At 43.2% G+C, this 26,865-nt stretch overlaps 1 protein-coding gene and 1 long non-coding RNA gene across 2 annotated transcripts; one reads left to right on the top strand and one right to left on the bottom strand.

Annotated features, from left to right (window-relative positions):
- Positions 1-1,390: 1,390 nt before the first annotated feature.
- Positions 1,391-26,264, top strand: LOC127055166 (riboflavin-binding protein-like). Its single transcript, XM_050961849.1, has 6 exons — positions 1,391-1,550; positions 2,398-2,497; positions 3,725-3,853; positions 11,846-11,957; positions 24,720-24,952; positions 25,697-26,264. Exons 1-6 carry the CDS (start codon positions 1,403-1,405, stop codon positions 25,713-25,715), a joined length of 741 nt encoding a protein of 246 aa, XP_050817806.1. The 5' UTR covers positions 1,391-1,402; the 3' UTR covers positions 25,716-26,264.
- LOC127055173 (uncharacterized) lies at positions 3,852-11,654 on the bottom strand. Its single transcript, XR_007775422.1, has 3 exons — positions 11,525-11,654; positions 5,826-6,235; positions 3,852-4,635 (listed from the first exon to the last, which is right to left on the bottom strand). It is a non-coding gene; the product is annotated as an uncharacterized LOC127055173 (long non-coding RNA).
- Positions 26,265-26,865: the final 601 nt, after the last annotated feature.

The following is a 26,865-nucleotide window of genomic DNA, read 5'->3' on the forward strand; positions in this document are numbered from 1 at the left end:
ACATCAGTTTACACCAGCTGAAGATCTGGCCCATTGTCTTAAAATTCATTAGAATGAGTTCACCTGTAACTGTTTGTAAAGCACAATTTTCTGCAGGATGCAGCAGAAACCTGGGACTTATGGAACAAATTCATCCATGCTGTAAAGCCAGTGAGGTCACTGGAGTTACACCACGGTAAATTTACACCAGTGTATTTATAGGAGAACTGAAATCATTTATTGTGTTTTTTAAATTAACTGTTTAGAACTAACTTTGCTATCCATGATTTATTTTTATTTTTTAACCTATTGCTTGTATCTAAGTTATCGCAATAATATTTTTGCCTAATTGGTACACTTTACAAAGTTATAAATTAACTGAAAAAAAAATCAGGAAAAAAGACCTGGAGCAAAATTTTAAGAAAGCCAGAGTGACTTAGGAGCTAAGTCCCACTTTAAAAAATGACTTAGGGAATGAGGGTCCTCAGTCACTGAGGTGCTTTTGAAAATGTTATCCCCAGTCATTACTGTGGCTAGCTCAAGGATGTTTAATGTGCACCAGAGGTTAGAAAAGCAAACAAAAATGTTAGGATGCATAAGGAATGGAAAACAATATGGCAAATATTATAATTCCATTATATAAGTCAATAGTCTAACCTTTCCTGAAATATGGCTTTCAGTTATAGCCACTGCATCTCAAAAAGGATGTAGCAGAAAAATCAAGGGGTTAGAAATAAGCAGCAAGAATGATTAGAGAGGTCTGGAAAAACTTCCATATGAAAAGAGATGGGAAAGATTAGGACTATTTAATTTATGAGGAGATAAATGAGTGGGGACAAGATAGAGGTATACAAAATAATGACTGTATAGAGATGGTAGACCTTGGGTAAGTCACTTTGCCTCTGTGCCGCAGTTCCCCATCTGTAAAGCGGGGATAGTAACACTTCTCTATCTGTGAGGATAAAGTACTTTGAGATCTATCAATGAAAAGTGCTGTATAAGAAATAGGTATTATTATTATTCCACTGTCCTCTGAAGCAGCTAGTGCCAGCCACTGTCCCAAACAGGCTACTGGACCAGATAGACCTCTAGCCTGATATAATATGACAATGTGTATGTTCCCATGAATCTCAAGCTGTGTTAAGTTTTAGTGCCTGAGGTTCTTGATCTCAGTCATTTGTCCCTCTTGGCTTAAAAATCTTGGCTGTTAATAATATTAAGATATTGTGAAAGAGAAAGGGGACAAATACAAGTATAAATACTTGTCTGTTCATCTCTGCTTAGCACTTTCTTTAATTTTTCTCCTTTTCTAAACACGTCTTCCTATTAGTGTTTATAATAGAGCTGAAATTTCATACCAAACTTTTCTCAGAGGTAAAGGACCTCGCTGAAATGTCTTCTTTCCGTACAGGCCAAGTGCAGAATGAAGATGTTCACGTTTGCTGTAGTCCTATTTTTTGCTATCCTGGCAACATCTAACTGCAAAAGGGATAGATGTCTGGAGGGGAGGACTCACAAACATAGACCAAGCCCTGAGCTTGACATGCATGAATGCACGCTGTACTCTGAATGTAAGAGCTGTTTAACCTTTGACAGAGAATTTTCAGAATAGTTTAAAAGTTGACCTTTGTATCGACTAACAGTCCCTACCACACTTTTAATTACTTTAAGACTGTGCAATATTTACAATAAGAGTTTTGTTTGAAAAGCAACTTTTATTGGCTTTTTCCTTACTACATCCAGTGCCGAATGCAGAGCTAGATAATGCTCTCCTTGAGACCGGTTTCAAAATTATTGGCTTCAGTAACTGAACTTCAAAAATGTCTGACACAGATTTCATCTTGTTGTACTCTATTTACTTAAGCTTACACTAGAGATAATTTGGGCCTGATACGATTAATTATGAGAATATTTAAAATACAGCATAATTGTCTTGATTGTGATGTATCAGTGCACAAATTATTGTCCTAATTAACTTTCTGACCTGATTAAAAAGTATGAAAACACTGAAAATTAACATGCTGTACTGGATATAAATATAAGAATAAAACCAATATTCACTGCATGTCATCTTTTTTTCTTCTTTATTTGGTAACATCAGTATTAAAAGGCTGGAGTTCAGAAATTTCACTCCTCCAGCATATGACAGCTGGTTAAACACCACTTCGCTTCTTGGCACTGACTGAATACATTCTTGCAAAACAATATTGATGCCAGTTCAGTCCCACTTAATCAGCGGTCACGTTGTCATTTCCAAGATCATTCACTTACAAATCATAGAAAGTCTTCCTTTTGTAAAGCTTCCCTCCCAGCTGTTACCATTTTGGATTATGTGCCAAAAAAATTAATTCTAAATTTTGAGTTTTCCAAATTTTGAGTGTTAAAGTAAACCCTCACTGTAGTCTCTATTTCCAACAGCTTCCTGTTGCTATGCAAACTTCACAGAGCAGTTGGCTCATTCACCAGTAATTCAAGTAGGCAACAGCTCCTGGAACAGATGTGGGAATCTCAGTAAATCGTAAGTCATCTTTGATATTGTCTATGTCCTGGTTGAATAGGACTATTCCACAATAGCTGAAACTGCCAACATTAACTCCTCCTGGAATTTATGATGGAAACTCAATAGGTTTTTCTGGAGATGTTTCCTAAAGTGGCTGCCCCCATCTTGGTCCCTCATCTGCCCAGTTCCTCTTTGCTCCTTCTCTCCTCACCCAAAAATCCATGGAGTCTTACTCACACTTTATTCAGGCAGAGTGGCTTCTGCCATTTCATGAAGGGGAGTGACAGCTCTTAAGACCTGCTCTTTTAAAAAATGTTCTCTCTGGTGTGCAATCACTGGCAATATAAACCAGTAACAAACCTGGTTTAACTGGCTGGTTAAGCCACATTTACAATCATGCCTGCTTTGTACTGCTGTAGCAGTGCAAAGCAGCTGGAGCGTGCCATTGAATCTAGCCCATGATTTGTACAGTATCAACAGGGCCTTGTCCCTTGTTTAAAAAAAACAGATAAATTAGATTGTCTTAAAAAACAAAATGTAAAAGGAAAGCCAGAAAGGAAACTTGCAAATAATGAGAAAAAAATTTGTAGTCTCGTGAGCCTTGTAACCATGCAAAATGTTTTCCTAACTGAGTCTTATAGTTCGTTGCTTGATTTTTAGAGTTATAAAATATGTCAGGCTACACAAATAAAAGAATGAAAGTGCAAAACAATTAAGCACAAACATATTTGCAAAAGTAATAGCTATCTCCTGCCACTCCCAGGAGAACAACTACAATCTGTGGTTTTTCAGTAACTTTAGCTGGACTAGAGAAAATCTGAATACTGGTGAAATCATGAGAATATAACACAGAAACAAAGCTTTCTGCTGTGGTTTGATGCTACATTTTATTATTGTCTTGAAATTGACCATTTTGTGCCCGCAAAAACTCAGTGGCTCAGATGTTTATATAAAGCAAATACACAAGAAGCCCAAATATGATGAATGAATTCATTTAAAAATGAGTGAATAGTTATGAACTTTTTTGCATGATTTGTCCAGTTCCAGTAATTACACAGGCAGAAGCTGCACCCAACATCAAAGAAACGAGTTTAGAATCTACATACAAATCAAACGAGAGGCTGGATTTAAACTGCTCCATCTAATCTATAGTGATGAGTCCTGTTGAAACCTGTTGGAAAGTGTGGACTATAATCTTGGATGCTGAGAAGCAGACTTAATTGTTGTTTTTCTCACTCACTGTAGCTGTGAGGATTACATGAAGAAAATTGAATGCTTTTACCAGTGTTCCCCGCATGCTGCTCAATGGATCAATCCCAACTACACTGCTGGTATTGAGTTTGTTCCTTTGTGCCAAAACTTCTGTGATGACTGGTAGGTTTAACACTTTACACTGCTCATATTTTTAGTTGTATTTGAGATACCTGCATTACTCGTGTAAGGGGTAGCCACAAATGTGCAAGTAATGACCCTCCCAAACAAGTGGCAACAAAATTTGATAGAACTCTGCATCATTTATCTCCCTTCTTTTGTTCAACTTCTCTTTTTTTCTCCTACACCTCTAATTTTTCCCCTTTGAATTTATTACTCTGTAAATAATAACATAGCTGGCACGGGCAGTACTCAGTGACATCTCCAAGTCTAGTATAAAGTTAGTTTGTATAACGGTTTATAATGGTTTTGGAAATACAAATTATGTGAGCAGCATAATCACATATATTATCTAAATATGTGCCCATGATATAGATACAATTCCTTTATTTCTGTATCTCTTAAGTACGCTGTGGAATCATGGGATAAACTAACATACATTCATTTATGTAATACATTTAATTTATTTTTAACCTTTTGCCTCTCACCTGCTTTGTCTACTAATCCATCTCTGCTGAAACTATATCTAATACTCCATATTTCAGAGCAGTTTTCAAACAGCCATCATTTAATAAAAATGATAATGATCTAACCCAAAAATAGTTAATTTTTTCTTCCCCCAAATACAACTCAGATAAAAGCAGGCAGTGAAAATTACTTTTTGAGATGCAAGGCATGTGGTGGGATAGTTTTCAGCCCAATATCTTGCAATCATCAGGTCTAGACTTCTTGTATCCCACTGGAGAAGTGAGAATTCTGATTTTCCAGTGATCCAGACCCAGCATCTATGTATAGGTATAAAGAGAGATGTAAAATTTAGATCTTAAATCATGAAACCTTGGTATTTAGCAAAGCTATGTTAGAGCACATATAGAAGCTGGAAAAATGCATTTGATCTATTTTCTCTATTACTTTTAGGCTTGTGCATGGTAACTAGAGAATTTTGGCTTTACTGGGATAATGATGTGACTGTAGTACAAATAATGGTTGAGATGTTCAGAGCAGTCTAGAAGATTTAGACACCTGTCTTCCATTCAAATTGATGAGAGAATCTTTTATTGGACCAATTTTTGTTCGTGAAAGAGACAAACTTTCCAGCTTACACAGAGCCCCTCAAGTCTGGGAAATGTACTCAGAGTATCACAGATAAATACAAGATGGAACAGATTATTTAGCCTAAGTACTTAATACATTTCAAGAGAGCATTCAAGGTGAAGTGCCCCTTAAATACGTGTCCAGTCATAGGGGAAAAGGGGGGGGGAAGCTGGGGATGGGTTTTAGTAGGTTACCAATTGTTGTAATAAGCCATAAATCCAGTATCTCTATCATAGGTGCTGGAACTAGAGGTGATGATGGGCTGCCGCACCCTCTGGCTTGAAGTGGTTTCCTTTATATGCAGGGTTTACAGCTTGGTTCAACGGCTGTCAGCACCCCCACTGTAAAAACTGTTCCAGCGCCCTGATCTCTATTCAGTCCATGATTCATAGCAGGGGTGGCCAACCTGAGCCTGAGAGAGAGCCAAAACTTACCAATGTACATTGCCAAAGAGCCACCGTAATATGTCAGCAGCCCCCCAGCAGCTCCCCCCTACCGCCCTCAGTGCCCCCTACCCGCCGGCACCCACTGATCAGTGCCTGCCCGTGCCTCCTGCCACAATCAGCTGTTTCACAGTGTGCAGGAGTGTCTGGGAGGGAAGGGGGAGGAGCGAGGGCAGGGCAGGCTCGGTCGGGGGAAGGAGCAAGAGCCTTGGGGGAAGGGGTGAAGTGGGGTCAGGACCTGGGGCAGAGCTGTTGAGCAGTGAGCACCCCTGGCACATTGGAAAGTTGGCGCCTGTAGCTCCAGCCCTGGAGTTGGTGCCTGTACAAGGAACCGTATATTAACTTCTGAAGAGCCGCAGGTGGTTCTGGAGCCCCAGATTGGCCACCCCTGATTTTCAGTATCTGGAAAAGTTAAGAACTTAAATTCCCAGGCTCACCTTTTGATGGTGTGTGCAGGTTTCCTTTGAGGATGAGGTCTGATAAGTCAGGTTCAGAGTGATCACTTTGTGAAACCTGTTCACCCGTGGGTGACAGGGTGTTTTTGTCTTTTATTGTTTTTCTGTGGGAGTTCCTTTGAGAGCGTAGTGATTGTTTTGTTTCATCCACGTAGTTGTTAGTGGGGCATTGAGTGCACTGGGTGAGGTGGGTTGTTTTTTTTTTTTTAAATCTGTCCACTCTGCTCTGTGTTAAAGCTAGAGAAGGCAGGTCGAAGAAGGATAAAGCTCGTGTGTTCCACTCCTGTTGTAGAAAATTCCATTTTGCTGGAAGAGCAGAATCGTTGACCGTGGTTTTAATCCTGGAGCTTTCAGCGGTCTTTTAGATATGCTGGGCCCAGAGTTTTGAGTGCCTGGGAGATAGAGACCAAGACCTTTAACTTGACTGGATAAGCTCAGCTCTGTGGATTCAAATCCAAGACCACCACCACTGAAATTTGAAGGTGTTTGGATAATAGATTCCAGGTTGGGCCCATCTCTTATATACAGTATTTGTATAGGAATAGCTGTCTTCTTATTTATGGTGGTGCTAGTATATGCTTGGATCTTTCCAGACAGATAAGAAAAAACAATCCCTGCCCCAAGGATAAACAGACAGATACATAGACAGGGGTTGGGGGAATGGGAAACAACATATCACTTTCTTCTCTAATTTTTACTCTATGTACATGTCACCATGATTCACAATAGGCAGCATGGCAAAAGTAGGGCTTCAAGAGGAACTTAAATATGGAGAGATAAGGGTCTCATGGATGAACTCTGGAAGGTGACAACTTCAAAATGCATAAGAAGCAGCATGGACAAGGGCCAGGAGGGGTGTTATGTGAAAAGCTGATAAATGAGCAACTGAGGACAGCATCGTTGGTGGAGCAAAGGGGGCAAGGGAGTGACATGAAACATGGACAGTCGAAGGGACGGGCAGAGTTATATAGCATTTTGAAGGTGCTGGCAAGAAACTTAAATCTGATGCAGTCATGGATGGGAGGACTATGGAAAGAATTCAGAGGGAAGTGATCAGACCAATAAGTGAGGAGACGACTTCCACTCTGTTCTGCAATCTCATCTGTTGTTTCAAGGCCTGATCCAAAGCTCATTGTAGTCAGTTGGGCCCAGATTCTCAAAGGGTTTCTCAAACAGGGGTCGCTGCTTGTGTAGGGAAAGCCCCTGGCGGGCCGGACCGGTGCCTTTACCTTCCCCATCCGCAAGTCTGGCCGATTGTGGCTCCCACTGGCCAGTAAGTTCCTCAGCCCGTGCCGCTTCCAGCAGCTCCCATTGGCCCGGAGCAGCGATCCGCAGCCAGTGGGAGCCGCGATCTGCCAGACCTGAGGACGGGACAGGTAAACACCAGCCTGGCCTGCCAGGGGCTGTCCCTGCATATGCCTGTGTAGGGAACAGGCTTTCCCTGTTTGAGAAATCCTCCTCAAAGATATGTAGGCACCTAACTTTCCTTAAAATCAATAGGAGTTAGGCACCATACCCTTGATGGTCTTGGAGTCTTTCTGTTGGATATCAGTGGACTTTGAAGCAGGCCCACAACAGGCACTATGAGGTGCCACTGAAAGCTAGAATAAACCTTGTACAATCCGCATCAATCAGATAATGACTTTTTGTATATCTGTTATGTAAAATTAAAGAACAGCATAATGGTGGAGGAAAATACGCATAGCCCATGTAATTTATGCCCATTTTAAGGGCCCTTTTCCACTGCCAGGGTGGTGGAAAGCAGCCTTAGTAGTTACAAAGCACTCCAGTTTTCCTCATGTGGTTTAGCTGAATATAAAGAGAACCAGCTGGTAAATCATGTTTTGTGACCTTGAAGAAAAGTCCATTTTGGTTGGGGAGTTTATGCTCCTTGGGACAAGGTCTGTCCCTTCTTGAATGTCTGAAAAGCACCAAGAAGGTAGTGAGTTCTGCTGTAAACAAATAAGAAGTACTTATCTATCTGCAGTATTACTTCCCATCCCATTTCTTATGCATCCCACTCATCTGGTACTCCACTTGGTATCATATACACCTGGCATAGGACACAAATATACAAATGACCCAATATATTATATGCATGGGGGTGTGTCTGACATCTTTCAGTGTCATTCCCATTCTCTCGTCCCACCCAAGGCCAGAGACTAAAAAGGTATTTTGAACAAAATTCCCGCTCCCCTTGACATTCCAAAGTAGCATTTCCAAGATTTTCCACATTGTACTTGTAGGAGTCCTTTTAGTATGCTGCAGCACTCCTGGGGAAGTGACCTACTTTCTCCATGGGCTGGGAATGTGCCTGCTGCATACTGTAGTCTTTGTGGCCAGAAATGTGCGCAAGATTCTGAAAGAGCCGTGATTTCATTTAAAATAAATTCATCTGACTAGCGTGGGGCCTTCCCCTTTCTTCCTATTGTTTTAGGATTTCCTGCTCTCATCAGCATTAAAACTGTTCTCTTTGAAAATCCCTATGAACTGTGCAGAGCCCTGTGGGCAGCTTTCTTTCTGATCCATCTGTCAAACAGGTCCCTGCCCGTCAGAAGGGGAAGCATGAATTCTGAAAAATCTTGAACTTTCAAATAAGAATTAGCTCCAAAATAAAAATACCTAGCAGTGAAGTAACGTGCCCTGCGAAAAGCAGATCAGTCTTAGGCTATGGCTACATTAGAGAATTTACAGCAGTGCAAGTGTCCCGCCATAAGCTCTCTAACGTAGTCGCTCTAAGCTGATGGGAGAGAGCTCTTCCATCGGCTTCACTGCTCCAGCCCCCATGAGCGGCGGTCACTCTGTCGGCAGGGGAAGCTCTCCCACACCACGCTTAAGTCAGCACAAATTATGTTGCTCAGGGGGAGTGGCTAATTCACACCCGTGAGCAACATAACTGACCTCGACTTAAGCTACAGTGTAGCCACAGCCTTAGGGTGCCTGCTGGCTGGTGTGAGGGGCTTTCAAGTTTGCCTTTGTGCTTTTCACAAGCCTTTTTTCATGCCTTAAGGAGCCATGCGTGGGTTTCTGGACAGCATGAATCCCTTCAGATGTCAGGACCTTGCATAATTTTGCTCCCCATAATTGGCTCCCCTTTGAGACTTAAAAAAAAAAGCCTATGAAAAACAGGGACTGTCTCTTCTTATATGTATGTATTGCACTCAGCACAATGGGGCGCTGATCTTGACCGGAGGACTCTGCTCATTATTAATATAGATGATAAATACAAATAGTGATTAATTCAGGTTCCCGTGGGACAGCATTAAGCCCCCTATTCAGCAATACTCCTAAGCACGTGTTTATAACTGCTTTGCTGAAGAGGGAGGGATTTAAGCACATGCTTAAAGTTAAGCATGTGCTAAATTGGAGCATAATTGCTGAAGCCCTGATGTTGAGAGCTATACCAGCACCAGACACAGCAGCACATTAGTACTGGCCAAGCCTGCCTGTCAGTGGCATATTAAGGCTGGATCATAAGAATTGGCCAGTCTATGACCTGCACTGCCAACAGAACCCCATAGTCCAACAGCAGATTCACATGTGGGCAGGCTTGGGACTATTCCATTCTCCCACCCAGTTGTTGCTCAGTTCAGATCTCGTTTGTTCTCCATCTGTTCTTGCTGTTACCCCCACAAGGGTGTGTGATGGAAACGGATTTGAGTCCTGTTTCGAAATGGAGAGAGACTTGTGATCAACAAAGCAACATAGGACTTTGGACAACACACTTCCTAGATTGTTCTGCTCAGAGTTCGCCAAAGGCTATCCTTGAAAAGTTGAACTCGTACAATTTAAAATTTAACGTGTCATTGTATCACTACTGAGCTGCATTCCTGGTATCAAAAGTCCACTCCAGCACTACCAAGTGATTACTGCATCGTAAAGCTTGGCTGTTGAAAACTGACTGAATGTGAAAATGTGAGACAAAAGTATTTTCAGCTTGTTGCACACATTGTATAGAAAACAAGTTTAAAATAGCTTTGTTCACTCCTAAGTTTTCAAAGACTAGGGGCTGAATTTGGATGTGAATGCATTGTTGTTCTTATCATTTATAATACACCAGCACCTAAAATCCTAGTAAGGATTGTGGCCCCATTGTGTGAGGTTAAGGTGATCAGATAGGAGGGAGAAAATATCGGGACACATGGGGGAAGGGTGTCCACTGGCGGAGGGAAAAAAAAAAAAAGCCGAGTGCTGCCGGCTGAGCGAACTATTGGGACAAATTGCATCGGTTGGGATGCAGGACATACACCTAAATATCGGGACGGTCCCGATTTTATTGGGACATCTGGTCACCCTATGTGAGGTGCTGTACAAATCCATTAGTAGCGATAGTCCTTGCCCTAAAGAGCTTACAAACTAGGGCTTAACTTTGTGTGTACAATAGTGACAAGTTTTGCAATTTGATTTTGAGTCCTGCCCCAGCTTCTGGAGTCATGTGAATATGTGAGATTCTCAGCTTTAATTAAAAGTTTCTAGCCTTCATGGTTGCAGAGAAAACCTTGAAAAAGGGACCTGAGTGTCCCCTGAATATTCAAAAATAGAAAGCAAATTGAAAACACCCACCAAATGTCTTATTTTTAAAAATGTGCATGATTTTAAGCCAATCTTGATTTTTCTGGTCCTGGCTCATGATTTTGGAACTCTTGGGGTTACTCAGATGAGTAATTCCACTGAAATCTTTGAAACTACTCAGGGCAAGTCTACACTACAAATTAAGTTGATCTAAGTTACGACAATGTATAGCCACCACACTAAGTAAATCGCTTTTGCATGTCCACACCACGCTCCTTGTGTTGGTGGTGCGTGTCCTCACCAGGAGCACTTGCTCCGGTTTAACTGTCATTGTGGAATGGCTTCTGAAAGGCAGCAATAGTCACTGTAAGCAACACAGTATCTACACGGACACTGCATTGACCTAACTACATCAACCTAAGTGCTATGCCGCTCGCAGAGGTGGAGTTATTAAGTTTGTATAGTGGAGGAGTTACATCAGTGGGAGCTACACTTTAGTGTAGACACTTACAGAGTTACGTCAACATAAGCTGCCTTACGTCGACATAACTCTGTAGTATAGACCAGGCCTCAGACACACAGCGGTATGCTGGTGTGTAAGTGTTTCCAAAATCTGGGCTTTAGGGAAGATAAGGCCCAATACGTGAATATAACAAACAATAGGAGAGGGAGGAAGCATGAGGGTAACAGTAATAAGTTACTTTTTCCTTATATAGGCTAACAGTTTACAGTACTTGATGATTACAAATAATTCACTTGCTTTTTTATTTAACTGTCATTTAAAACAGATCTTATCAAACCATAGTCCTCTGGGCTCCTTTAACGTTCCTCTCTTCTGCTCCTAGCTTCAACCCCTAGAAATAGTGAACCTGGGCTCTTGGACTATTTTTATATGATCTTATTTAATTTCTCGTTAATTGATTGCTTTCCTCCTTTCTTTAGAACATAAGAACAGGCACATTGGGTCAGATCAGTGGTCCACCAGTATCCTGTCTTCTGACAGTGGCCGGTGCCAGAGGTTTCAGAGGGAATGAACAGAACAGTTATGGAGTGATCCATCCCCGTTGTCCAGTCCCAGCAGCTGGCACTCAGAGGCTTTACAGACTGTTTACAGCACCCTTCAAACTGGCATTAGCTTCTTTCCTTTTGTAAATATAAAAATTCCTCACTTCTCTCTGAGGATGGTCTGTTCTTGAGGTGCCTGCCCCACATGGCTGCTACTGTCCAATTTTGGCTCCTTGTAGATCCTGGGTATAAGAGAGCAGAAAGCCCATGGATCACTGATGGAGTTTGCCTCAGTTTCCCTACAGTAAAAAGGAGATAATATGTTCATGTTTTTGAGATCACTGGAGGAAAAGTGCTATGTAAGCACAGAGTATTAGCAGAACCCATGCACCCTTCTTTGTATGACATCAGTGTAATCCAGTGACATCTCTGAAGAACAAGGAAGTAAATAATTTTACTTTCTGTTCCCCACTAACTCCATGCAGGTATGAAGCATGTAAAAATGACTTCACTTGCGTCCGCAACTGGATGACAGATTGGGAGTGGGATGAAAATGGAGAGAACCACTGTCAAAATGAATGCATCCCCTACGATAAGGTAAGAAAGCACACCGGATCAATTACAGGACTAAAGAATTAAAAGACAGTGAGTGCTACTTCCTGAGGGGTTAACTCATCAAAAAAGTCTTTGGGGAAAAAAATTCAACAGGTAAATTCTTTGGACTTCTACAATTCCAGGTTTTGTCTATACCAGATTTTTTCTTATTTAATTTCTCACCTTGGGTGAAGCAGGATTGCAAGGAGTAGACAAGGTTCAGGGGCCACTGATATTTTAACCATTGTATTGTCTAGATCAGTGGCTCTCAACCTTTCCAAACTACTGTACCCCTTTCAGGAGTCTGATTTATCTTGTGTAGCCCCAAGTTTCACCTCTCCTAAAAACTACTTGCTTACAAACTCAGACATAAAAAATACAAAAGTGTTCTAGCACGCTATGCTTGCTTTCTCATTTTTACCATATAATTATAAAAGAAATCAATGGGAATATAAATATTGTACATATATTTCACTGTAGAGCATACATGAACCCCTAACTGAGAACCACTGGTCTAAATACTGAAATGTAGAGAAATATTGAGACTAAAACAAAAGGAGATGGTGGATAAAAATTTTAGAAATGTCTGTGTGAATTAAGAGCCTACGTCCTATGGACTTTCCATGAGAGCTCCTAGGTGCTTATGTCTCTTTTGAAAATGAGATGTAAGCTCTTAAATCACATTTTTTTAAATATTTGCCCTTTAGAGTTGATGCATCTTTATCCTGTTTGTACTTTTGCACTCATGCCTGTTTTGCCCTTAGAGGAGGGATAGCTCAGTGGTTTGAGCATTAGCCTCCTAAACCCAGGGTTAGGAGTTCAATCTTTGAGTGGGCTACTTAGGGATCTAGGGCAAAATCAGTATTTGGTCCTGCTGGTGAAGGCAGGGGACTGGGCTGGACTCAATGACCTTTCAAGATCCCTTCCAGCTCTATGAGACAGGTATATCTCCATATATTATTAAGAGTTTGTCCTCCAAATCGATGTGGAAATCCTTAGACTCTTCCTATATCCTCCTCAGACCCCTGCTGGTTAAACATAAGCACTGACAGACTTTATAAGAGCTCACCCAGTCCTTCTAATAAAAATCTGAGCTGCTGAGCAAGAGTATAAAATGAAGGCTCAAATGAGGACACTGAGGAATCCTAGGGAAAAAAATTGTCTGGGGCCTGATCCAAAGTTAATTGAAGTAAATGGGGGTCTTTCCACATACTTCAGTGGCCTGTGGATCAGGTGAAAATTGTGTAGTGTGGGACTGTAATACAGTAACTGGGTTTTGAATATTAATAAAGATTTAGTTTAAATGAGCCTGTGAGAATTGCTCACACAGCACAGTTCCCTCATGACAAAGGATGGGGACTGAGTTGAAAATTCATTGGTGAAGACCAGTACTACATTTGCAAAGCTGTTCACCTCCAAGTCACTAGCTTGAAGGTGGAACGGGATGGTTGCGAATGACTGCAGTTGCCACCTGTAGGCCATGTAATGGCCTCTGTGAGAGGAGATGATGTGGGATTGGTGTCTGCATTACAAAACCCACCACAAGTGACAGACTCTGCAGAAAAGACTGTAAATGAATGGACTGTGGAGACTAAGGCCTTGACTTTCAGAAGTGCTGAGGATCCACACAGCTCTGCTTGAAGCAAAGACGGAAAATAGCACCTCAGAAAATTGGCTCTGAGCATCCTTCCGATAGCTAAAGCTGGTCTCTGCTCATTTTGTGCCTGTTCTAGAGATAGGCTGAAACCTTCTCTCATCTTTCACCATCCCTAAATTCACTGGTAGTTATTTTTAAAGAAAATATATCCATCAGCCGGGAAAGACCAGGCAGCAAATCCAGAAGTCTTATCAATTGGAACCAGACACTGCAGTTCTTAAGCTAAACACATAGCTGTTGCCGGCAGATAACTGCCTGAGGCCAAGCAACAGCGGGGGGGTCCGTCGCCTGGTGTGCCGCGCCAATAAACACACCAGGGTGGAGAAGCAAACCAAGTTTATTTGAGATCTCAAAGCGGTGCAGGGAGATTGACTCAGATCAAGCACACCTAAAACAAGCAGTCTGTTCCTTTATATCCATGAGAACTTTTCTCACTGACTAGCAATCCCCCGTTTCCCCTCCCTCCTCCTCCTTCCTCCCCCTGTAGCAATTACGTAAGCGCAGGTGCATTAAGTAATCTTGGCCGCGGCAGCTCGTTAGTAAGTTTTCCTTCTGCAAGTTATCTTGTCCTTCTGCTAAAGGTGCACAGGCCTCATTATTTCTGCTTTAGACCAGTTAGAACTGTTGCAACTGATAACGGCTGTTACACCTGGCCTTTTAGGTCAATTAAAGTTCAAACATGGAGGGACTCTTGTCTGCTGAGGCCTAAAACCAGGAAGGCTCCATACTCTTGTGGCCTTCCACCCTCCTGAGTTACGTAGGGTTATGCTTAGTGACACCAACAACTCCCTCCTTTGAGAATACTCAACAAACTTTTGGCTGAGTGTTCTCACATTTAAAGGATAACATGTGATTTAGCTCTAGGGAGCTGAAGTGCTTTACAGCAAGCAAGCAAGAGAAGAGTAACAATACACAACACCACACCAGTGAGCAGGAGGTGAACAATGCCTTCCCCTATTTTTCCCAGGTTAAGTAACCAGCCCCAGAGGGAATCAGAAATAGTGGGTTTCCTTTCCTGGGCCTTCCACTGTTTAAAAGCCTGTTTGGCTGACAGGATGTACTTTTTAATATCCTGTGCGTCTTCTGGGACATAAGTACAGCATTCATCCCCTATAAGGGCGCACATCCTGCCCTGGGAAGCCACACTTCCACCCAGGAAGTGTCCAAGTATGTCTCCATGATCACAGATCAGATGGTATTTCTGATGCGTCTGTAAGGGCAGTGGGCCAAGTCTGGTACTCAAGATCACTTCAAATGGCCATCATCTGGTAATTCAGGAAATCCCGAATTCCTAAACATACTAGATCCCACTGCAATGCCTTCCCAGCCTCAGTGATATTCAATACCATCTTTCCTTGGTGTAGTACTATAATACACCTGTTATTTAACTATTCTCAGGTACTTTCAAAAGGCATCGACATTAATAGCATAGGAGGGGGGTTACATTATTAGTCACTCTCCAGGACACAGGGCGCAGCCTGTAGAATAAACCCCAAAATCCAATTAATACCACATTCCCAAACATGGGTCCCACAAATGTCCTCCCACCAGTGTATAATTCTTTGTTTCTTCACCAGGGTCAGTTCTTAATGTTCTTTCTAGTCAGGAATTCCTGGACTTTGGCAATTTCAGTGGAGCGAGTGTTCCTTCTTCTTTCCCAAAACAGTCGTGGTGCAGCATCCTTGTACTTTTTCCCTACTGTCCAGAAGGCACAGTGGAGCTAGAAGGTGAAATAGGCTAATCATCAGTAGGAGAATTCTCCCGATGTGGAGGGGTCTTTTTGCAGTGAGAATCTTGGGTCCATGCAGTCAGTCTTTGACATTTTACAGCGACGGTGGTAGTCACCGGGACTTAAGGGCCTTTCCAGGGTGGAGCCAGAGCAGACTTTCGTCGGTGGACCTTTACATCAATCCCGTCTCCTGGTTCCAAAGAGTGGTAGGGCTGCTAGGGTCTTTGGGTAGCGCTTCTTTACCTGTGAGAAAAGAAACTTAACACATTTCATTAGTGCCTGGCAATGTTTTGCAAATCTCATAGCTGCGTGGGCAAATTCAAGCCCTCCTTTTCCTGGTTGTTAGCCAAGTCTTAACTGTGAGCAGTGTTCTTGAATGGAGTCAGTATCTTATCTATAGCCTGAGCTTGCTATTTTATTTTATTTTTTTTCAGTTAATTCATTCTGTTCTTTGTCCTTCTTCCCTTCTTGGCTTCTTTTAACCTGCAAAGGAAACTTCCACTTTTTACTTATACACCTTCTTCCCAACAATGAAGACATAAACATTGTCATTATACAGTACATTAGTCTTATTATTTAATATATGCCACACACACCCTTTTGCTAAAATAACCTTATTACAGAGCTTTGGAGCAACAAGCCAGGACAAGCACACCCACTTTGAGGAGTTCACTCAATACAACCTCTAGTCCAATAGCCTTTCACCATCCCCAGCCCTCTGGCTAGAAATCTGAGGTAGCCAAAAAGATCCCATGTACAATATGGGGAGTGGGTTAACTTTTCATGTCTTTGCTTTCAAAGACTGTTGGTATGCAAATTTTAACAACAATTTTTGCAATTAACAGTTTGGCCAATGAAATTTCTTTTCTTTACTTAAGGAAATGCATTAGACTTTAGTATATTACATTCTCCTGATTTATCCAAACACTTTGTATTCCAAGTTGAACAAAACAAATATCTGCATTTTAATTTAATCTTTTTGTTTGATTTTAAACTAGACTATTTTATAAAAATATTAAACACAAAAATTCCGGCCACAAGACAAACACCACAGGACAGAACATAGAACACAAAACATGATTCCTATTGTGCCAGTAAATGCATGGTACGTTGAATGCTGTTCAGCTGGCATCAGTTTTCTCTGATTATCTGAAAGACAAAAAAAGAGAGGTCTACCCACCCCTTCTGGGCAGACAATCATCGCTTGAAATATACAAATACTCTTGTTGGCTTCAGGCAAAACAGAGAAATTACCCCATAGTTTCTTGTATTTGTTTCATAGGCAGCCCAGGTTTTCAATTACATAACACTGTATACATTCTTCAGCTAATTCAACTAAATTGTTCATAGCCAAACCAAATGATTGCAATCCAATAACTTCTTTTCCTGAATTTATTTACAAACATTTCACAGACACCAAAAACTGTTTTTTCTTTAGCATTTTTACAAAGTTCAACTGCTGTTTCGTTCAGCAACTACAGAGTTAACTTCTCACTCTCCCTTAAATCACTTGCTTGTCTCCCAACAGCCACTTTTATCAACTTAAATCACCATTCCAAGTAAGTCCTGGGTATTTGAAATCTCCATGCTTACACTTACTGACTCCTTCCTTCCACTACACCCTTAAAGTTTTCCAACCTGTTTTCCAATCTCTCTGTCTGTTGCCTGCCCGCCTGGGCCCGATCCTGCTTTTCTTGCTGAACCGTCCCTTCCATGGGCACCAACTTGTTCCACTACCAGTTTAGCTAGGAGGGTGGGCTTCTCATCTAGCCCTCACCCCTCCTGGTCTCTTCCCTTAAACATTCTTACTCACAAGACTACCCGAGTCCTCCTTCATGAGGCTTGCCACCTGGACAAAAACACATGGCCCATTGGGCAAAGGCCATTTACTTAACATATAATTTAAAGGACTATTCTTAGAGGGTTTACCCAGAGACTCATTCATCTGTTTGACACTTAAACAGAAAAGAGAATTACACAGAGAGCAGAGGGAATTACAGTCTAAGCCAGACTTTCCCACTTCTATACACTGACCGCTACAGGGGACGGGACAGAAGGATCTCAATTCAACCTCAGAACTTTCTTGCACACATGGCTTCCACTCCGAGGAATTACGAACAAGAGGTTCAGTTCTGCCCACACTCCTAACGCCCAAATGAACAGAGCAGAAAAACAACAGTAACCGGTTAAACAGAACAGAACCAGAACCAGATAGCGTTTTCTTATCCTATTAGGACTCACTTTTACTCATGCAGTTCTCAACATATAACACTAACAGTACCAAGCAAAGCAAACACAAAATAACAAGGGTAAAACAAATAGATGGTGTAAATTCTGCAGGGCTCCCCCCTTCTTAATTGCTCACCAAACTGTGACAAATTTCTGTTACCAATCTATCCCTCGTGTCAGGTGATCAGGCTGACACTACAGGATCGTTGGGGGAAGATAAAGAAAACACACCATATAACTGTATTTTAAAGCTCCATTAATAAAATAATAAAACAACAACGGAGAGTGTTGGGAACGCTCCCTCATCACTCAGGAAAACATTAATGCCCCAAGCCCCTTTCATACCCACACACGTACGTCCAGACTGGCCACTTCTGTGTATAATGTTCAGAGAAGGGGGGAGAGGTGAACTGGAGATTATCCTGTATACAGCTTGTCCAGAATTTCTAACATGCTTCTGCTCTTTGGAGGGCTGTTCTCTTGCACCCTGGAATCTTCTGCAGCATCTCTTTCAGAGATTCCAGTCCAGGTCAGCTGCCTGCGGCTTCTTCAGTGTCACCAAGCCACACCGGCTCCGGGGTCACAAAGGCACACTGTTGGATCTTACTGGACAGTTAAGCTTTGCAAATGTATTCTCAATTCTGTAACTTGTATTTCCTTTGCTTCGCCTCTGTCTATATTTTTTCCTTCACAGCCAGCTGGGGCCGAAAGCAGCCCCTCCCTGCACCAAGCACAGTCCGCGCCGATTCCTGACCCTGAACGCAGAGCAATCCCCCCCTTCCATCCCTGGGCCAAGATGATTTTTAAATTAACCCGTTCCTTCCGTTCCTTTCCTCAATAGACAAATTTGCTCACCCTGTGTCAGGGCTTTTTGGTGATTAAACGCTCCTCTTAGATGTATGATCTTATCTAGATTGAAGTACCTTCTAGTGGGCATTATTTAGATGGATTTTCACGGTGTAAATATTCCAATTCTCTAAATACCTGCAGGTTGTTGAACTATAATGTACGTACATGTAATATGCTGGGGTACCCTTAGGGGGTGAGATGGAATGTTTAGACTGTCCCCCACCCATTTTCCACTTACACACACACGGAGGGTGCCCTGTCCGCGCTAGCGGCTCATAAACTAAGGATTTTTCCCTACAGGGTACTCACACAGGAGAGGCTAACGAGGATGGCCACGACCCTCCTACACCTCCCTTCAGCAAAGAGCGTCGGCTAGTCTCTGGGAGACGGCGCCGCTTACTCTGATTGCATCCAGTGAGATGATCAGACTGTCAGTAGCCCACACAGAAAGGAAAGGGGAAGGGAAGATGGGTACACACACTCCTAGACCCAGGCAGCTTCCTCACCGGACGATGCCAGGCCAAGTCAGCCCACCATGGGTTGGACCTCCTAAAGATCCACTAGTTACCGGGCTTGCGTTAGAGTAGTCCTGGTCACGAGCTTTTGCTTCACAGGGTACTCTGGGCGTCTTCCAGTAACAGTCATTCACACTGGCCCCCAGTACCATTCTGCATTTGATCTTGCTTTTTAGCTACAACAGGGAGAGAGTGCACTAGGACATGGGGTCTCCCCTTTCTAAACAGGTCCCTCCTTTTTCCCTGCACTATCCCTAACCTGCTTTTGGATCCCTGCACTCTGCCAGACAGAGGGAAGAACTGGAGCTACAGTGGGGTATTTTTACAAGAGCTCTCCATACAAACAGCTTCAGAAGCTACCCATTTACTGACAAAACAGGAGTAATTGGAGGATCGTGTTATAATTAAGTGATCCTTCCGGTGGCCACCTTTCTGGTCCTCTAGTTGATATTGAGGCCAGTCTACTATACAGAACTTTTTAGTTTGCTTTTAGTTAGTGGATCTGATCCAAGCACTTCCCAATTCGCTAGAATGCATTCTAAGGGTGTACACCGTGCCCTGCCTGTACTCTGTCCCTGCCCCATATCCTAGGGTGACACTGGGCATCCCCAGGTCATAACAGGCAAAAATCCAGACCACTGGACTGTTCCTACCTTATCCAAGGGACCGGTTCCTCACCGTCGCCCTCAACTGCTTCTCCACTACTCGAGCGCGTTGCACCGTTGTGCCCTCTGGGGTCAGTCGAACTGCGTCTCCGCCGAGGCCCCCGGTGAAGTCACCGGTGCGCGCTGGGCGTCGGTCGTCGCCGCAATCCGTCGACCACCAGAAGGGATCCAGGCAAGGCTAATTTTAGCCTCAATGCCCCACATTGGGCGCCAAGAACTGTTGCCGGCAGATAACTGCCTGAGGCCAAGCAACAGCGGGGGGGTCCGTCGCCTGGTGTGCCGCGCCAATAAACACACCAGGGTGGAGAAGCAAACCAAGTTTATTTGAGATCTCAAAGCGGTGCAGGGAGATTGACTCAGATCAAGCACACCTAAAACAAGCAGTCTGTTCCTTTATATCCATGAGAACTTTTCTCACTGACTAGCAATCCCCCGTTTCCCCTCCCTCCTCCTCCTTCCTCCCCCTGTAGCAATTACGTAAGCGCAGGTGCATTAAGTAATCTTGGCCGCGGCAGCTCGTTAGTAAGTTTTCCTTCTGCAAGTTATCTTGTCCTTCTGCTAAAGGTGCACAGGCCTCATTATTTCTGCTTTAGACCAGTTAGAACTGTTGCAACTGATAACGGCTGTTACACCTGGCCTTTTAGGTCAATTAAAGTTCAAACATGGAGGGACTCTTGTCTGCTGAGGCCTAAAACCAGGAAGGCTCCATACTCTTGTGGCCTTCCACCCTCCTGAGTTACGTAGGGTTATGCTTAGTGACACCAACATAGCCACGCCCCTTGCTGGCCAGAGTTATCACCAAATACTGCTCATGATGATTAGAAAGGGAGTATAGAAGAGGTTTCTCCAAAGCAAGCTCTCTGCTACTCCACATTCATTTCCATGGCAATAATCATTTCATTTGACACTAAAAGCTACAAAAATATTATTGAGACAAGGTGGGTGAGGTAATATCTTTTATTGGACCAACTTCTGTTGGTGAGAGAGCTTGTGTGTGTTAATGGTTTTTAGGATCAATTGTTCTTTATTGCAATTTTAGTTAAATGGCAAGAAACATGTATGATAATGGATATAGAGGCTTTTGGTTATAGAACAAAACAAATCGTATCTTCAAATCTTTCAGTTAGATATTTGTGTTGTACAAACAATATACACGTGAGAGGAGCTGATGAGAGGAAATGTACGTCGTATAAAAAATACATTCAGCGCCAAAGTACATGGGTCTGATTATTCATGGCCTTGACTTTCTGTGATCATCAACAATTGTAGAAAAGGGGTGTATAATGCTGCCCAATCACGATCGTTATGTTTTACTCCTGTTTTTTACAGGTATCAATGACTCGGGCTAGGGCAGTGGGGCTTTGGCTTTTCCCCCCACTCCTCCCCCAGGGTGGTGGGGCTTGGGCGGGCTCAGGCTTCGGTCCCCCCTCCTGGGGTCCTGTAATAATTTTTGTTGTCAGAAGGGGGTCGTGATGCAATGAAGTTTGAGAACCCCTGCGGTATGTTATTCAAATTAATAGTATTCTGCCTGTTTACATGGCAATAGCCAAAACACCTCAAAGCACTGTCCAAACTATTAAAAAAAAACATGCTTTCAGGGTTAAAATGAAATGCTGAAAAAGTCAGACTTTGCTTGCCTTTGGAGTGAGCTTCTGGAAGGGAAGTTGCTGATATGCAAAAGGCACAGAGAGTTCTCGAATGTCAGTGCATTGCAGACAGATGCTTTATTTCTTCAACTGCCTTGAACCCATATGGTGAAGCAATCAACAGCCATGCATTTGACATGTGAATGGCTGGAAGGAGTATTTGGAACTAATGCTGCATATCAAAAATGTACAATGGATCCTAGCCAGTTTTACACATGCTATCTTAAAATTTATGAGCCACACTGTATCTTTGTTCTGCATGCAAAGCACTCACCAGAAAGAACTTAGAGCAAAGCCCACAGGTAGAATATAGCCCGAGGCATGGAGACATGAAAAGCCTCTGCACCAGTGTGAGGGCTGCTATGCTTTGTCGATTCTGGACAGTGCTTATGCACTGCAGTGTTTTGACTACCCTGTAGCCATAGCAGCAAGATCAGAATAAAGTGAATTGCATACGATTGATCTAGCAAGTATGAGTGAGTGATTTGGAGGGCTCAATCTAGAAATGTCCCTTACACCAGGGAATAAGGAAGGCATATTTACAGATTTTACTGGCTCCTGAATTGACCAGCAGGATGCAAGGAAATAGCCAGGACCTGAAGAAATAAGCCATAAGCCAGTGAAAGGGACAGAAATAGAGAAGGTGCAGCCAGAGGGCTAGATTTTTCCTGTTCTGAGTGTGCAGGGGAAAAAAGGATGCAGATCCCCTTGCCCACTTAGTGCACAGAGAGCAATAAGGGATCTAGGCCACAGACTGGCAGTCTCAGACCTGCACTAGAGAGAGCACATGTTCAAAAAAGAGGTGAAAGTTAGTGGCATGCTGCCTGCCTTTGTGCTCCACAGGCATAGCACCTCCAGCAATTGCAGCTTAGGCTATGTCTTCACTACCCGCCGTACCGGCGGGTAGCAATCAATTGCTCGGGGATCAATATATCGCATCTCATCTAGACACGATATATCGATCCCCGAACGCGCTTATATCGATTCCGGAACTCCACCAGCCCGAACAGAGTTGTGGAATAGACAGGGGGAGCCGCAGACATCAATCCCGCGCAGTGAGGACGGTGAGTAATTCGATCTTAGATACTTCGACTTCAGCTACGTTATTCACGTAGCTGAAGTTGCGTATCTGAGATCGATTTTCCCTCGTAGTGTAGACCAGCCCTTAGATGAAGCCAGCTCCCTGTAGGGTGACCAGATGTCCCGATAAAATCAAGACCATTCTGATATTTAGGTGTTTGCTCCGCCGGCAGCACTTGGCTTTTTTTTTTCTTTTTTTTTGGTTCCGCCAGCGGACTCCACTCCCCTCTACCCCAGTGTCCTGGTCACCCTAGCTCCCTGCCATTCAGTTGTAGCTTTAAAAGCTATGTTACAGTACAGAGATTTTGATGGCTATTTGGAATGAACTCCATGTTATTCACAGATAATAAATTGTAAGGTCGAAAGAGGCCATTATGAACTGATCTAGTGTGACCTCCTGCATATCACAAGATCTCCCTCCTCCCCCGAGCAAAGAAAGAGACAGCTTCTTCAGGAAAAGAAGAGACCACTCTGGGAAATGGAGGGAGGGTGGAACTCACAGACATGATGTCCCCACGCCTGTTCCCACAGAACTGGGCCTGAGGATCTAGCCTAAAAATAACAATCATTAATACTTTGCAGTTATAGCACCTTTCATCCAATGATCCCTGAGCCACAGAGGAATGAGTGACTTGCACAGAGTGAATCATCTGGGAAGAGACTCTCTTTATTATATGGACACACATGGGTGACAGAACTTGCAACACTACTGGAAACTCAGCACATTTATAGGAACTGATGCTTATGGCCAAGGGCTCTTCTACCCTCACTGCACACTTTTAACTTCGATTAGCAATAACAGTATGTAGGGGATGGTGTCTGCATAACAATGAGAACAAGAGACCATACAATACTTTGAATATTTATAGTAATGTCCAGCAGGGATCTCAAAGTGCTTTACAAGCACTGAGGGCTTGGCTGCACTCCAAACTTCAAAGCGCTGCCGTGGGAGCGCTTTGACGTGCGAGTGTGGTCGTGGCGCCAGCGCTGGGAGAGAGCTCTCCCAGCGCTGCACGTACTCCACCTCCCCGTGGGGATTAGCTTGCAGCACTGGGAACCGCGCTTCCAGTGCTGGGGCACTGTTTACACTGAGGCTTTATAGCGCCGTATCTTGCAGCGCTCAGGGGGGTGTTTTTTTCACACCCCTGAGCAAGAAAGTTGCAGCGCTGTAAAGCGGCAGTGTAGCCAAGGCCTGAGTTAGTCTGACAATACCCCTGTTGGGGTACGTATTGTACTCATTCCCCACTAACAAAGGAATGCAGAGACAAGTTAAGTGACTAGACCAAGGTTGCAGAGTGAGCCAGTGACAAAGTCAGAAATAGACCTCAGTAGTCCTTCAATCACTAAACAATACTTCCTGCTTTACATTCCCAGGCTTGCTTCATTTGCCGTCACGCATATGCCAAGTACTTTATCAGCTTTATTTTGCAGGGTATCTAAGTCTCTTTTGCAATAATTTAAACAGAAGATATTACAAATCAGCAGCAAATATGGGGAGGACAAAGTGCAAACAAAGATAACATTAATGACCTATTCATGGCTTTGCTGAAGTATGTGACCTGCCAACACTGCTGACCTAAAGGCTACCTGTTCTTAGCTTCTCCAGCCAACAAGATATGAATGTTTATTTGAGTCCAGGCCAGGAGGGCAGCAGGTTACCGTGACATAAACAAAACAGCAAAGAGGTTTATTTGCAGTGTGGTCATGAAGGTCACTGTAGGTAGTGCTTCCAGAAAAGATTTTGGTACAAAACAAGATATAGGACAGATTCATTTTAAACTGGTACAGAGGCCTGTAATTTCCCTGAGCTGGACATGTCCCCTTGCACTGGGGGGGGACCTCACTTTGAGGGAGGGCAGGTGATGTTGTGGCTTTCTGCCTTCCCTTGGGGTCCCTACAAGCAGGGTGTGGCTGTTCTGAGTTCCACCTGTACTCTCTCTGTGTGAAGTCCTGAATGGCCATGATGTACGTATACTGACAGCAGTGAAATTCTAGATAGCCACGAATCTGTTAGACTGCACCGTTCCATGGAGTAATCTATGATTTCAGCGTCCAGAACTCTGTCTGATACAAAGGTCACTAAAACAAATACATGTCTGAATGTCCTGGCATGTTACTCCCCCCCCCGCCCCTACATAAACTGGCTTTCATCTATGGCACCCAGCATGTGAAAACAACTTAGAAAACAAGGAGCTATATTCTTCTTTGCCCTGCACCTTGCAGAGTGGTTCGCAGCTATGCCAAGTGCTTCTCACACACTATCAGGCTGATTTGGCAATATTTTAGATCCTCTTTACATTGGTAGAAATGACCAAGGGCAAAGGCAAATCAGGTCCAAATGTTTTTGATGAGTGAGGTGGTTATTTTTATTTCATCTGTTTTGTTTGACATCTAGGTGTATGCAAATGGGACTGACATGTGCCAAAGCATGTGGGGGAACTCGTTTAAGGTGAGCGAATCCTCCTGTCTCTGCTTGCAAATGAATGAGAAGGATGCAGTGGCGATCAAGTATTTAACTTCTGAAAGCTCGGAGGAGAGTTCCAGCATCAGTAGCAGCGAGGAACGTGCCTGCAGACGTAAACTGCGAAAGACTGAGCTCCTAACGGAAGAGGAAATGGTGGAAATAGAGTGAGTGCTGGAGGGTAGTTCTAAGGCTTGGGGGAGTAGAAGGGGATCAGTGGGGTAATGTCAGGCTGCCCTACCAGTTTAAGTTTGGGAGATCACAAAGATTACATCACAAGAAATTAAATCAGTGGTAATTGCTCATGTTATACCTTATCTAATTTTTCTATATCACAAAACTGCTAGGCAGATTAGCACTGACATGTCCAATTGAGGACGACACTTGCAACTTGAAATGAAATGGCCCAAAGCCTAATGACTATTTTTAGGGCTTGATGTTTTTTTCAGAGGTGCTGAGCACCTGTAGTTCCCATTGATTTCAATAGAGTTGTGAGGACTCAGGACCTCTGGTAAATCATGTTTTTAATATGTATAAATGGAGATGATTGCAGCCACTCAAATCTTTAATATGGAGATGCAGCTCTGAGATTACAAACTCATGCTGAACATTGCCTGGACTGAGCTGGAGTATTACATTCACGGGGAGGCCAAGGGGGCTGGCTACTGATAAATGAAAATGTAATTCCTCATCAAGGTGTAGGTGCAAAATGATAGCTTACTATATACAGACATCCGCATTAGTCCATAGGGGATACTAACCTATACTGTACTAAACTGAATATAGGGATGATTTTACATGTAACAAAACATGGTCAATATTAGTGAGTTTTTACTTTAAACAATGTCATTATACAAGAATCCTGCAGTGTGAATGTAAAGTATGAACTTGAGCTTTATTAATCCCCACAGGGTGTTTGAAATTCTGTGACAGAAGGGACCTGGTTCTAATTCTCCCTGAAGATCCCCAGACTGATGCCTCAGGATGTCACAGAGAATGTTCTGTTTCCATTCTCCACCGCCAGTACTATTGCCAAAGTTAAACCAAAATCTGTACTAATTGTAAGGGGACGTTATCCTGATAATAGTGGATCAAATTCTGCCCTTGGTTACAGTTGTGCAATCTCTTTGATGCTCGTAAAGTGCCATGGATCTGTCTGTTTTTCTAAGTCACCTATCACAGTACGGTGACCAGACAGCAAGTGTGAAAAATCGGGATGGAGGTGGGGGGCAATAGGAGCCTATATAAGAAAAAGACCCAAAAATCAGGACTGTCCCTATAAAATTGGGACATCTGGTCACCCTATATCACAGTGATGTCACCAGTGTAATTCAAAGAAGGATTTGGTTTCAACAGGCCAGATTCTTGGCTGGTGTAAATCAGAGGTATGCTGATTTACACTAGGTGAAGATCTAGGCCATAGCTTTTAAAATATCATGGCTCATATTAGCAATAAAATGAAGCATTTTTAAAATCCAACATGCTTATCCTCCGGCTGTTTGTTTACTTTCTGGGTGTCGCACAGCTAGACCGATCAGGGACACTTTCTGCTTCCTATCACCTTGATTGTTTCTTTAATGATGAAATCATTCCTACCAGCATTAGATTATTTTGAAGCCATTTTTACAAAGTCTGCATTTTGGCCCAAATCACCTTGTCAGCATCTGTTTCGGTAGCGAGGGAAAGAATTTGGACGGCAGCTACCTCTTGCCAAACATTCCTTCATGAGATTGCGACAGTCTGCCATCCCATGCTCTTCCCCACTGCTGAAGCACTTATCCAAGCCTTGAACATATCCACCTGAGCCCCAGCGAACATGGCTCTCTGGTCTCCCTGCTTATCTTGCCTCAGTTCCAAATGCCCAGCAAACATGTCCTCTCTCTCCTCCATCGCTGTAATCATATCTATATCTCCACCCCCACCCCACTAGCTTCCTTCACCTTCTGCATTAAATGCAAGCTTCAGCAGCACTCCTCCCCGGACTACATCTCTGCTCTCCTTTTCTCTTCATTCCCCTCCACTGCTATGGCCAGAGCAAAGGCAAGTTCCCCCTCACAACCATTACAAATAAACCCTTCTG

Source organism: Gopherus flavomarginatus, chromosome 7 (genome assembly GCF_025201925.1).
Source record: "Gopherus flavomarginatus isolate rGopFla2 chromosome 7, rGopFla2.mat.asm, whole genome shotgun sequence".
NCBI lineage: Eukaryota > Metazoa > Chordata > Testudines > Testudinidae > Gopherus > Gopherus flavomarginatus.